The sequence below is a fragment of the Epinephelus lanceolatus genome, chromosome 13, assembly GCF_041903045.1.
Source record: "Epinephelus lanceolatus isolate andai-2023 chromosome 13, ASM4190304v1, whole genome shotgun sequence".
NCBI lineage: Eukaryota > Metazoa > Chordata > Actinopteri > Perciformes > Serranidae > Epinephelus > Epinephelus lanceolatus.
The window spans coordinates 39,856,328-39,870,882 of NC_135746.1; the positions used below are offsets into that span (position 1 = coordinate 39,856,328).

A 14,555-nucleotide genomic window follows, 5' to 3' on the forward strand; every position below is an offset into this window, starting at 1 on the left:
CACAGATGCATTTTTGCTATTTTCCTTTTTGCTAAAAACAGTCGTTAAACTCAAGCAAGATCATATCATGTTAAATATTTCCCTTGATGGAAGCATCATATTGTTCCAGCAAGTGTTGAAAAAAAACACACCCAGAATATACTGTACATGTGGATGTTCACATAGTGTGCTTACGCCTTTTACGTGGTTGCATTAATTGTTGTGCAATTTTTTTTCTGTACTGACTTGTTTGTTGACTATTTTAGCACACAGAATATGTCAGAGCAATTTTGTGTTTGCAAAATCACCTTGAAATATTTTCCCAGAAATGATCATTCTGAAAGCTGACCTGAACCAGCTGTAAAAGAAAGCATAAATAAATGGATTGAGCATTGAATTTGACAGTGCAAGCCAGATAAAAGTTTCAAACAGAGGAAGTGGCACTGACACATTATCCAAAAGCTGAAAAGTAAAACAGAGAAAGAAAGGAGTCCAGCACATCAGAAAAACTCCCATAACTGTTGCAAGAGTTTTGGTGGCCTTTCTCTCATTTTTACCTACAGTTGCTCCACATTTTGTGCTCTGACATGTTGTGTTCCTGATGCTGCGTGCCTGTCTCTCTGCCACAAGGAAAATCTTCAGGTAGATACAGAGCATTATGATCACTGGGAGGTAAAATGAGAAAATGGGTCCCACAATTTGTGCAAGTAGAAGATCAATAAAACAGTTATCGTCACATTTTTCATGGTTTAATCCTGGAATTAGAAAGCCAATGGCTACTAAAACAGACACACTCCAGCTGACCAGGATCATGACCACAACAACTTTAACATTTATCTTAGTTCTGTATGTCAGAGGCTGACACACTGCATAATATCTGTCTATGGAAATACAACATAAATTCAGAATGGAAGCTGTGCTCAGTGTTACATCAAAGCTATCTTTCAGTTTACAAAATAAATGTTCATAATGTAAACATGAGCTAAGAGAGAAGGCCATGCTGAGAGGAAAAACTACAAGACCAACAAGCAGGTCAGCTACAGCCAGAGAGAGGATGAGAGAGTTTGTAGGAGTGTGGAGCTGTTTGAAGTAAATGATAGAGATTATTACCAGAAGGTTTCCACATACTGTGACAACAGATAATGACCCAAGAAAAATAAATATTAAAACACATATTGTAGAAGGAGTGCTTGTCAGTCTGTAGGAGACATTATATATTTCATAACAGGGATGTATGTCATTCACATCAGTGCGGTTGACTTCTGGTGCCATGTTTCTTTATTCCTGCAAGAATTTCCATTAAGAATAAACAGTTTCCATTCAGAACTAACAACATTTTAAGTATGAAAGATGTATGTTTATCTGGTGACATTCATTGATGAAAAACTACAATAATAATCTCTGGAAAAAGATTTCTTCTTTGTCGTACCTTTTAAATGCTCAAGATAGTTTGCAGTATTGATGGGTGTTCTTCATTACAGTGCCACTGTGCACACTGTTTTAATCAACACCTATCTCATTATCATAATGACTACACTCTATTATTGTCCAATCAGAAGTGGGACTTTTCATTGTGATGATATTAGATACCAGACAAACATACAGAACTGTATATGAAAATTATTTTTTTTCAGTCCTTTATGAATTATTTTATTTTCACCAAATGGAATGGAAAATCCAATTCACCTCTTGGTAGACTGGCTATGATCTTTGTAAGAATAGGGCCACTCTGACAAGTTCATGTCAGGTTCGACCTATTGCTATTTCACAGTAATAGCAGCTGCTAAAGTTGTAGTGACAAATGGTTTGTAGAACAAACTTAATTTCGGTGTAACAGTCTCTTGCAGAATCAAACCCAAAAAAGCCTTCTAGTACGTTGTCAAGTGTTAAAACTACACAGCACTTAAACTATACTACACAGTACCTATTGTAAATACTTTTTTAATAATTTAGAGCAAGATAGATAATTCAAACATACATAAACAGAACATCATGAACTAATCCCACAATTTAAGTTGGATTGCCAAGGCACACGGCTGCAATGATCTTTTTGTTGGTGTTGATGTTCATGTTGGCAGTGAGAAAAATGTTTTGATTATAAAAAATTACATTCCTCAAGAGCATATTCCCCTCTTCTCTCCACCTCCTCAGTTTCCCCATCACTGAATTGGGCTCGCAAGACCATTTTCAGATGAGGTTTCATGACTGTGCAAAGCAAACACACACACTTGCAACCCTTCCCCCAGCTCCTGTAAAGGAGGAAGAGGGCAAAGGGCGAAGGATAAAGCACTTACACAAATGTAATCACTGTTAATCAGTGGCTTCACAGCGCTGTACCCCTTTATCACGTCATGCACTGTGTGATGGTCTTAAATATTTCACATCACACTGTATGGTGGCTCTGATTAACATAAAACAAATTTCCACAGGAGATGAGAGGATTAGACACAATGGCACACTCTCAGCTGCAGGTCAGCCAAAAATGATGAATTCAAGGACCTCACTACAATTGGAAACTTTCAATGCTGGCAATGATTGTTCAATAAACCTCACCACAGCTCAGAACTTTCCAAGTCACTGGTGATGCATTCACAGACCTCACCACTGGCTTTAATATTTCCATGTCAGCCCCCATCAGCCAGCCTTATGGAACATCTGACAGTGGTGAAGGCCGAGGCAGGATGTCACAGTTTTTAAGTTGTTGCCCTGCTGCTGGCCGACACAAGTCTTTTTTTCCTTCACTGAGATCAACACAAGAGATGAGATGAATTAAAGGTGCCAGGTCTCATTCATGAAATGTTAGTAAACCTGTGAGTATATTTGCACATAAAAAAACAGAGTAAAAACCTACACCGGATTCATGAATGGCACGGGAAACCCAGATTTGATTGTAGGCCATATGTATGTTCATAAATGTCATCCATCCATTTTCATCCGCTTATCCGAGGCCAGGTTGCAGGGGCAGCAGGCCAAGCAAAGCGCCCCAGACATCCCTTTCCCCAGCAATGCTTTCCAGCTCATCCTGAGGGACCCCAGGCCATTCCCAGGCCAAAGACATATGTAATCTCTCCAGCGTGTTCTGGGTCTACCCCGGGGCTTCCTACCAGTGGGACATGCCCAGAACACTTCCAACAAGCAGCACATAAGAGGCATCCTGATCAGATACCGGAACCGCCTCAACTGACCCCTTTCATCGTGAAGGAGCAGCGACTCTACTCTGAGCTCTGTCTGGATGTCCGAGCTCCTTACCCTATCTCTAAGGCTGAGCCCAGCCACCCCATGGAGGAAACTCATTTTAGCCACTTGTATCTGCAATCTAATTCTTTTGGTCACCACCCAGAGCTCATGACCATAAGTGTGGGTTGGGATGTAGGCACAGCTCCCTCCTCACCATGACAGTCTGGAACAGCGCCTGCATTACTGCAGATGCCACACCAAACCGCAGATCCATCTTACACTCCATTCTACCCCCACTTGTGAACAACACCCAAAGATACTTGAACTCCCTCGCTTGAGAACTCCCTCGAGTAGAGTGAATCTCTTTCAACCCGGAGGGGGCAATCCACTGGTTTCTGGCAGAGAACCATGGCCTCATATTTGGAGGTGCTGACTCTCATCCTGACCGCTTCACACCCTACTGCAAACTGCCCCAGTGCATGCAGGAAGTTATGGGGGGGTGAAGTCAATAGTGTCACATCATCTGCAAAAAGCAGAGATGCAATTCTGAGGTCCCCAAACTGGACCCCTTCCTCTCCCTGGCTGCACCTCCAGATCCTGTCCATGAATATTATTAATAGAATCAGTGACAAGTGACAACCCTGGCAGAGGCAAATACGCATCGAGAATGTATTTGACTTTACGCAAAGTATGCAGACGTAGCTTTCACTTTGGTCACACAAGGACCAGATGGCTTGTAGCAGGGAGCGTGGTACCCCATAGTTCTGCAGAACCCCCCACAAGACTCCTAGTGGGTCGGATCGTAAACCCTCTCCAAGTCCACAAAACACAGGTTTACTCGATGGACAAACTCCCACAACCCCTCCAGCAGCCTCATAAGGGTAAAGAGCTGGTCCATTGTTCCACAGCCAGGACAGAATTTGCATTGCTCCTCCTATATCTGAGGTTCAGCATTCAGTTGGAGCCTCCTTTCCAGCACCCTGGAGTAAACTTTTCCTGGGAGGCTAAGCTGTGTGATACCCTGATAATCGAGACACACCCTCCGGTCCTCTTTGTTTGAAACTTTTTTGGAACCACCACTGTCTCTGTCACTCCGCAGGCACTGTACCAGACCTCCGCACAACACTGAAAAGGCATGTCAGTAAAGACAGCCCAACAGTGTCCAGAGCCTTCAGGGTGAACCTCATCAACCTTGGTGCCTTGCTGCTGGGGAGCTTTTTGACTACCTCAGCAACCACTGCCAGGGATATGGACGAGGGTTCCCCCTAGTCTTCAGGTTTCTGCCTCCTCCACAGGGGACATGATGGCCGGGTTCCAGAGATCCTCAAAGTGCTCCTTCCACCACTCAACAATATCCCCAGTTCAGGTCAGCAGTTCTCCTTCTCTGCTGAGCACAGCCTGAGACAAGCCCTACTTTCCATTCTTGAGGTCTCTAACGGTTTGCCAGAGCTTCCTTGAGGGCAACTGAAAGTCCTTCTCCATAGCCTCCCCAAACTCCTCCCACAGGTTTTTGGGATGTTTTTGCTTCGGCAACCACCACAGCTGAAGCCCTTCTGGCCAACCGATACCTGTCTGCTGCTTCAGGTGACCCCTAGGCCAACCAGACCCAAAAGGCCTCCTTCTTCAGCCTGGTGGCCTCCCTCACCGCTGATGTCCACCAGGTTGAAAGATCTTAAAATATAGTGACATTGTGACATTCATTGATGCAAAACTACAATAATAATCTCTGGAAAAAGATTTCTTCTTTGTCGTACCCTTTAAATGCTCAAGATAGTTCCCGCATCAGTATTGATGGGTGTTCTTCATTACAGTGCCACTGTGCACACTGTTTTTATCAACCCTTATCTCATTACCATAATGAATACATTCTGTTACTGTGCAGTTAGAATTGGGACATTTCATTGTAATGACATTGGATGACATGATGATGATGATAATGATGATGATGATATTTCACCAGATTGCTGCTACAGTTCAGTAGCTAATTTGCCCTTTGGGACATTAATAATAAAATTGAACTGAACTGAACTGAACAACAGGCAATGACAACCTTCTGATCACAGCTCCTAGCAGCCACCTCCACAACAGAGGCTTTAAAAATGGACCACTTGGATTCCACGTCCCCATCTTCCCCCACAATGCACGAGAAATTCTTCCGAAGGTGGGAGTTGAAGACCTCACCGACAAGGGCCTCAGCCAGATGTTTCCAGTTAATCCTTACTACATGTTTGGGTTTACAAGGTCTGTCCAGCAGCTTCCCTCGCCATCTGGTCCAACCCACCACCAAGTAGTGATCAGTTGACAGATCTGTACCAAGTACATTTATGAACCTTCCTGTGCTCAAACATGGTGTCTGTTATGGCCAATCCATGACATGCACAGAGGTCCAATAACAAAACACCACTTGGGTTCAGGTCAGGCAGGCCGTTCCTCCCAATCACCCCCTTCAGGCTAGTCCCCAGCCAGCACCTCTTCCAGGACACCGCCCAGAGACTCCAAGAAAGCAGGGTACTCTGCCCTGCTGTTCAGTGCATACACACAAACATCAATCAATCAGTCAATTTTATTTATAAAGCCCAATATCACAAATCACAATTTGCCTCAGAGGGCTTTACAGCATACGACATCCCTCTGTCCTTTGGACACTCACAGCGGATAAAGAAAAACAGAGGCTGACACACTGCATAATATCTGTCAATAGAGATACAACATAGGTTCAGAATAGAGGTTGTGTTCAGTGATACATCATAACTGCCTCAGACTTTGCAAAATAAACCCTCATGATATATACATGAGCTAACTGAGAAGGCCAAGCTAAAAGGAAAAAGCAGGTCAGCCACAGCCAGAGAAAGAATAAGGTCATTTGTAGGAGTGTGGAGCTGTTGGAAATAAAGGACAGTGATGATAACAAGAAGGTTTCCAAATTGTTATAACAGACAATAACATAAGGAAAATACATAATAAAACACATATAATGGAAGGGGTCTTTGTCAGTATGTAAATGAAATTATCTGTTTCATAGCAGGGATGAATGGCAGTCTCAGCATGTTCACAATGTCCTGATTTCAGCCTTTGTTCAAAAATTTTTGGGAGTTTAGAAAATATATATTTTTGGAAAGTTCAGAGTGTGACAAACCCCAAAACCAACGTTTTATCTTTTTTTCCGGAGTCTCTGTGGCAGCCATCTTGGACTTTCAAAACAGTGACCAGTGCTGTGTTTGCAGCTGACTAACAACAGCAAAGATTACCTGAGTGGCCTTTTATAACCACTAGTTGGCATACCTAGCTAATGTTAAACACGATAAGTTAATTAGCAGTTTTCAGTTGCTTGACAGCTAAAAGATAGGCACAGATGGACAGCATCATTCAGACTCTTTTTCTATTTGTCTGACAGAGCAGAAAACTCTTGCAAGAGGGAAGGGAAGAGGTGTGTGCTTAAGGGTAAATAAGGACTAGTGTGACAATATGAATGTAAGGTGCTGTCCTGTTTCTGCTTGCAACCATGCGACTGTCTTGTTGAGGTTGATATATGCAAACACACTTCAACACATCCCCTAGTGATGCAGCGGAGCCAAACAGAGGATAGAACACCTTCCAGGACACCTCTGACGATGTCATCGGTGAATTCACTGAGTCTGTGGTGGATTTAATTTGTAAAACAACAGTAGCTTGGTCATAATCTGTACTCACATTCACTTTTCATTGGAATGAATAGACTCAGGGTTGCCACTAGTCTTCTTAAAGGGCAGGGCAGTGGCAAAACCCGTATGACACAGATACAGAGGGGAAAGTCTGATGTGAGCCAACTGGATTGCTCAATGGTCTCTGCTCTCTCTCTTCTCTCAAACACACAAACACACCTTTGTTTTGTCTCTGTTCTTAACCTGTGTCTTGCACCCTCACTGGTTGTAGCTCACTGACACAGTCCCAAACAGGTCCAGGTATTCAACATGCTAGATATCTGAGGTGTGTCTGAATGGCATTGGCGACATCTCACCTCACATCTTTGAACAGTTACCATTCAAGTTTTGCTGATTTGAATCTTATCTAGGGGCCTTTGTTGGGGATCTCCAAAAACTATTTGCATTGAAGTTCTGAGGATGATTCAGATAATTTTACACAACAGAGGAAAAACAGAAATGCTTGACTAGGTTTGTGTGTTTCCTGTTACTCAAAAGAAACATTTCAGAGCTGAGATGACACCTTTTAGAGTAAAAAAAGCTACCACCTATAGAGGATGTGCTGAAACAGCTTATTGATAGGGGAGCTACATGTGCAAGCTCGAGTTTGAGGCCAGGCAAGCATTCGACAGCAAGTACCTTTGAATCCTCTGCAGAATGGCTAAATGGATGATAAAGGCTAGCTGAGACCCACAACTACCGATGTACTACAAGCTCCTCAGGCCATCATCAAAATGATGAGATGTCAAGGAGATTGTTCAACACAAAGACGTCCCTGTAGGTCAAGAAAGTTACAATGCACTGACCTTTGCTTTTACAGTAAACAATGTAAGAATGACCAGGACTCAAGATCTAAAAGCCAGGATGAAGATGACACTGATGCTGAAGATGAAGAACGACTTTTTGAATTCACAGATGATCACTTGAAATTAGAATTATCACCTTGTGCTTGTATTCCTCTGTGCCCATGTCAAGTTTTTTTTGCAGTTTCCATCTATGTCTGTGAAAACAGGGATGCGTCACACACACACACAAGATCTATACAGTCAGCACGGTTTCAAGATTAGAGTCACCAATTCAGTATCTGACCAAATGTCTCCCGTTCTGTTCCTGAAATATGACATTAAAACATGATGATGTCACAGTGAAGTTGACCTTTCACTTTTTGGATATCATCATTTTATCCTATTAGACATTTGTTCAAAATGTTAGCACATGAATTCTTGAGTCACAGCCAAAAGCATGTTTTATGAAGTCAATTCAATTAATTCAAATCCAAGCCATTATTTTTAGTTTATGTGTGTATCTGAGTAAATAAAATGTACATTAAGCAACAAAGATAAAGACCTGCATAGCTTTGAACACTTTTTTTATTTAAAAAACAAAAGGTGTTTTGAACATTCGCCATATTTAAGAATCAAGGATCTCTTCTTTTCTTTAGTTTATAAAATAAACATTTTAAACATACTTTTAGCCTGGATTGTCTGTATAATCTTAATTAAGAATCAAGGACGAAGATTATTTCGCCATATATGACACACTAGCTTCTTGTGCACCACTGGGGCCCCATGTCATGCAGTAGGTGCCCTTTTTTCCTTTTCGCCTCTGCCCTTCAAACATCCTGAGTCCATCACTGTTGAGGGGCTAATCTGCACACTGAGTTGTATGTACAGATACTGTATATCTAGAACAGTGATAACTTTGATGTAAAGATATGCCATATAGTGGGAAAGAGATGCTAATCTTCAGTGTAAACCCTGTCAATATATCCATGTTCACACCTCAGTAATGAGTCAAACAAGCTTAAAATTAGTAAAATCACCTTGAAATATTTTCCCAGAAATTATCATTTTGAAAGATGTTCGAAACCAGGTGTAAAAGAAACCATAGACAAATGGATTGAGCATTGAATTTGACCATCCAAGCCATTTAAATGATGCAATCACAGAAACTGGTATTGTGTAATTACTCAAAGGGTAAAAGGTGAAACAGAGAAAGAAAGGAGTCCAACAGATGAGAAAAACTCCCATAACAATAGCCAGAGTTTTGGTGGCCTTTCTCTCCATCTTACTGATGGTTGCTCCAGACTTTGTGTTCTGACAGATTGTGTTCTGGATGCTGCGTACCTGTCTCTGTGACACCATCAAGATCTTTAGGTAGATGATGAACATTACAATACCTGGGAGGTAATAAGCAAAAAAGGTTCCCATAATTCCTAAACTTGTGAGACGCTGAAATAAAACACACCTGTTAGATTGTTCTTCATTCAGTCCTCGAATTGTGAGGCCAATTCCATTTAGTGCAGAAACAGTCCAGCTCACTAGGATCATGATCACAATAACATGGACAGTTATTTTAGTTCTGTACCTCAGAGGCTGACACACTGCATAATATCTATCAATAGAAATAAAACACAAATTTAAAATAGAACATGTGCACAGAAATATATCAAAGCAGCTTCGGACTTTACAGAGCAAACCTTCAAGATGCCAACATGAGCTTACAGCCAGTATTGTGCTAAAAGGCAAAACTACAACACCAACAAGCAGGTCAGCCACAGCCAGAGAGAGGATGAGGTAGTTTGTAGGAGTGTGGAGCTGTTTGAAGTATATGATAGAGATTATTACCAGAAGGTTTCCACACATTATAAGAACTGATGAACAGCCAACAAAGACACATAATATATATGAAGTTATGACTGTTGTTATGCCAGATACATTTGCAGATTCATTACAGAGATCATCAGACCTGTTGGGAAAGAATGTGAGTTCCATGCATAAATGTTCTTACTACTAAGATAACATTTGCAATAATAATATGACTTAAATCTAGAAATTTTAACACAGTTTTCTACATACAGATTCAAAGGTTGATTTTAGTGCTTGTAGGTTTCACACCATGCCTATTAATCCTGGTTTGTGCATCTTCACTGATGGGGCTGCTCAGCCTCTGTGCTGCTGAGCAGCATAGTCAGAGCAGATTTATTATTCTGGGCTCATTTACATATTAAGGGAGTGGCATTTAATGTCACTCAAATTGATGACTTATCATACAATTCCTTGTTTGTCCATGCATGTTAAACTGCAATACACATACACCATTTAATGTTATTACTTTTAAATTTCAATGGAGTACGTTAAAGCCACTTTTTATCCACTTTGTCCATGGGCCATGAAGCACCATGACTACATTCCCATAAAACAAACCTCACTTTTTACAATACTTTCTGCTTTTTTAGAGGTCCGAAAATAATTAAAGTTTGCGGCTTTGCACTTCAGACACCTTTAAGGAGCATTTTAACAACACCTGAAACCATGTTTTTGCTGACCTTCAGTGGTTTAATATCTAACCTTTCTGCAGTGATGTAGAAAAGAGTACTCTGTGTGCCTTTGACAGTGAGTTTTTTCCCCTAATCTGAGTGACAAAAGATTTAGTATGGGGGCAGGGAAGGTTGTTAAAGCTTACTGAACTATAATATATAAGGGGGCACTGAAGAGTTTTCAGACTGTAAGGGAAGAGCATATACATTTGAATAGCAAGCCTTTTACAGATTTCTCCAAATGTGGCAGCTTGCATCCAATTTTTTTTTGAATATTTTCTTTTCATTACACATCAACAAAGATGACACAAGGCTCCAACATACAAGGGCAAGAAGACTGGAAAGATGAGCGCATCAGATGCTACTGGCTGCCTGATAAAGTTCATGAAGGTATGTTCTTAGAACTCTTATTTCACTCAAGACATCAACTGATGAGGTTTTCAAGGGCCAAGATGGCAAGGGGCTGATGCAGATTTAAAAAATTAAATAAAATCCCTCTCCAGACAGGTATGGTGTTTCAACACAGGGGCAGCTCAATTCAATTCAATTTTATTTATAAAGCCCAATATCACAAATCACAATTTGCCTCACAGGGCTTTACAGGATACAACATCCCTCTGTCCTTTGGACCCTCACAGTGGATAAGGAAAAACTCCCCCCAAAAAAAACCCTTTAATGGGGAAAAAAAAACAAAAACGGTAGAAACCTGCTGTCTGCCAGCTGTCTTCATAACAAGTGCAAATTCATAATAGCTGCGACCAAATTTCCTACTGTAGTGCCTTTTATGGACAAATCATGGTCATTCTTTCTGGCATACGTACTCGTGGTCTCTAGTTGCAGTATGCACATTTTGAGCATTTTTGGTCATTTGAGTTATTCACAAAGCTTTGTGGACCTACCAACTGCCAGAGTAACCTATAGAGCTGCTGGTCGCACCTAAAAATTGTGCTCATGAAAAAAATAATTGTGCACTTGAGTCAAACATTTTCTCTTAATTCTAGGCAGCAGTGCTGGTACTCCACACCAAATTCCAAATTTTATTTCATGTGATTAATTTCTCACTCTCTCAGGTGGGGAGAAGCATCAAGACCTTCCTCAAGGAAACTGGCCGTGCTCAGCTCTATCTCCTGTGTGTTGGAGAAAGAAGCAACAGCATCCAGGATTTCTACATCATCCTGGACCAGAAGGCCCTTCCCTGCATGATGCAGACCAGAGTTGCTGCCTTTGACAAGCTCTTCAAGGCACATTTCGCTTTTGTTGTGTCCTACGATGAGGCGCTGTCCAGCTTCTACACATTCATTCAGACCACCGTGTACGGCATCGATGTTGGCAACATGAAGGAGAGTCCCCGACTCAAGGAAATCAGAGCAAGGCTTCTTCACAGTGCCGTTTGAAGAGAGAGAGATCGTTGACCGGTAATATCATTGGCCGGTAATATGTTCTCATGTTACATTTGCAAGGAACACCACACAAGTTCTCCAGTGTTATTTACACATTGAGGGCCCTATTTAGATGGTCTAAAACGCAAAGCGCCAGGCGTGCGGCGCATGGGTGTGTCCCAGTCACTTGCTAGTTAGACAGCGCGTTCTCAGACTGTGCGCCATGGCGGAGAGTCTAAAAGGGTTGGACTTACTCTGTGAATTAGTCATGGGTGTGTTTTGGGCGGATCATTCAATAAGCCAATCAGAGTGTCACCTCTCATTCCCTTTAAGGAGGCGCGATTGGAGCGCACGGCGGAGAGCTAGTTAGATGGCAGACCTACCAACTGCAAAGAGTGAGCGTTTTACAGCTGAGGAGACGATAAATGTATCTCTATATCGACTGTCCCGTCACATCTGATGTCAGATCAAAGGGGATTGGCACCGTTTGGCACGCGTAATGGAAACCCAACCTGATTTGATTACAGTAACACAGCTGCAAACTGATAAGTTCACATCCCTCTCAGCCAACCACAAACAGCCACAGCATCAGATATAGCCTTTTGATGTTGCTGGGCCTCCGCCATGTTGGATTGGGCGAGCTCACTCATCCTTTCTAGTCGGTCTGACATCTGCACAACGTAAGTGATTACGCTAACAGCCTCCCTCCCTGTGTGATCTACCTTCCAAATCTCTCACAGTGAAGACAGAGTGCCCCTTACTTCATGACCAAACAGCAATTCAAAGGGAGAGAAACCAGTGGAGGCTTGGGGTACTTCGCTATGTGTGAAGAGGAGGTAAGGTAGTCATTCATCCCAGTCACGGCCACCAATGACAAACAATAGCCCTTTTTAGATCGGAATTGTGCAAATTTGCAGGAAAGCCCAATCAGAGCATGTCAGCGGAGCAGAGCTGGAGCAGAGCTGAGTGGGGAGCAGAAGGATTTTGTGTTGAGCGAGGAGCGGCTATTTTTTTAAAAAGGTGGAGTGGAGCCTTATCTCTCGCTCCAATTTCACTCCGGTCACTCATGCCCCACCCAGAATGCATCTTTGCATCTTTGCACCTGTGCACACCCACACTATTTTCTTTCAAAACTATGGAGTTTACTGTGTACTTCAGAAAAGAAACTGAGAAGAGAAGCAGCGGTACCTTGGAGAACGGTCCCTAACTGCGGGGAGAAGGGAGCAGGCTTCCCTGGAGGTCGGCCGCTTAACCTGGTCCGTCTCCTCCACACTTTGACTCATTTCCACCCTTCCGACAGCGGCACTGTGGAGAACGGTCCCTAACTGTGGGGAGAGGGCTTCCCCGGAGAATCTACCAAGCTCATGTTTTATTTGTGAATAGATGATTACAGGTTAGGGTAGGAGTGGAAATTGTCACCCGGTCCGCTCCGCTCACATGCTCTGAGGCCAGTCAGTCTTTTTTCAGCATTGGCAGTATAAAAACAAAATCGTGGAGTGCAGCAAAATGTCACTTACCTACTTTTGTTTATACAGAATGTGCCTTTTTCGGGGCAATGGGGCGCGTGAGCTAGCAACAAAATGTGTAGCTCAGCGTGTGACGGGAGGGAAGCCGCGGCTGGTCAGTCCTTCAGCGATTCTCTAGTAAGTTGGCCCATTCTTCACTGTCCCCATCATCTGACGGTTAATGGCCTCTTCGTTTGCGAGGGCAAGGAGGGTGCGCAATTCCTTGTCTCCCCAGTTGCTCATCTTTACAGTGTCTGTCAGGTTTGCGTTTCCCTCTTGCCACTAGCTGCTCGCTAATTCCTGCTTTCAGCTGTTTCCTGTTTATCCACCGCCAGTGGGTCGCACATGCGGCGTCATCAACAGCCGCTCCCGTTGCGGAAGGCCGCCTTGGTCTGTTTAAACTATAAAGGTTCTGCCAGTATGACTACCCTACGAGGCGGAAAATTGTGCACCTCGGATCAACTCACCAATCCGGTTCTGTGTGTGTATAAACACTCACAGCTTGCCGGGAAAACGGCCCAACATTTGCGGAAAATCTGGCAGTGTAAATGTATGCGCTCCATTTAGAAAACAGTGTGTTGTCAAAGTGCTATTAAACACATTTTAAACAAAACAAACTACATGTGTGTTGTATGTAACTGAACTGACTGCAACTCAAAGTAACTGAACATGTGGTAATGGTGTCTGTGAGTGTGTGAATGCTTCAATCTTTTGTGTGGCTGTGGGCATGGCCATCACAGGATCATATGCCTAGTTATCTTAGCCGCTGTGATGCCTGACAGGAGCTTCCATGTTGTGGAGAGACAGGTTATTGGTCTATCTAGTTGGATGGGATGGTTCCCTTCTGGGGGTCTTTAATGGTCAGAATATATATGTATATAAATATATATGTTATAAAGTTTTTCTAGGATGCCTTTTTACAGCTGGTGAAGGGACTGCCAATGAAAACTAGCCTTTTAGCTAATTCAGGTGCATTTACATTTGTTAAAATGTTGATAAATGCACACTGTCCCTTTTCTTGAATAAATAAATAAATAAATTGCTAGACTTAACAAAAAAGGGCAGATCCTTGTTGAAGCGTCGGCAGTCCCACTGGGTTATGGACACAGTTCAGCAGTCTTACATGTATTTTAATAATAAACAAATGGCTCCAATGTTTTAACAGGATGTTTCATATCAATTTAGGTTGTCAAGAAGTGTTTTTATATACAGTAAGCTCCTAAATAGACATTTGTGTCTGTGTTGATTAGTTTTTCCACTCATAATCACATGTTCAGTAGAGCTTTACCCTCTTAAAAGCACCTGGAAAAAATGTAGCAAATGTTCTCTCTGTGATGTTGGTATCTGCTTTGAATGTGGGTTATGTTGGGCATCATGTTATGACCCCATTGTGTTTTCCAGCCAATACCTCCCAGTTCTTGTCATTTGCAGCATCTTCTCTCAAGAAAATTTTCAGGCACATGTAAAAAAACATTTTATGTCAGTGTTTTTAAACTTAAACTAATTCAGTGTTAGA

General features: G+C 42.3%; 2 protein-coding genes across 2 annotated transcripts; both read right to left on the reverse strand.

The window, feature by feature from the left end:
- Positions 1 to 258: 258 nt before the first annotated feature.
- Positions 259 to 1,251, reverse strand: LOC144466500 (trace amine-associated receptor 1-like). Its single transcript, XM_078173559.1, has one exon. The coding sequence runs from the start codon at positions 1,249 to 1,251 to the stop codon at positions 259 to 261; it is 993 nt and encodes a 330-aa protein (XP_078029685.1).
- A 7,378-nt stretch (positions 1,252 to 8,629) lies between these two features.
- LOC117270671 (trace amine-associated receptor 4-like) lies at positions 8,630 to 9,481 on the reverse strand. Its single transcript, XM_078173560.1, has one exon. It carries the CDS (start codon positions 9,479 to 9,481, stop codon positions 8,630 to 8,632), a length of 852 nt encoding a protein of 283 aa, XP_078029686.1.
- Between the last annotated feature and the right edge of the window lie 5,074 nt (positions 9,482 to 14,555).

Bases quoted from the DNA above. Each gene is read 5' to 3' on its own strand.
- LOC144466500 (XM_078173559.1), bottom strand. From the start codon at position 1,251: ATGGCACCAGAAGTCAACCGCACTGATGTGAATGACATACATCCCTGT.
- LOC117270671 (XM_078173560.1), bottom strand. From the start codon at position 9,481: ATGTGTGGAAACCTTCTGGTAATAATCTCTATCATATACTTCAAACAG.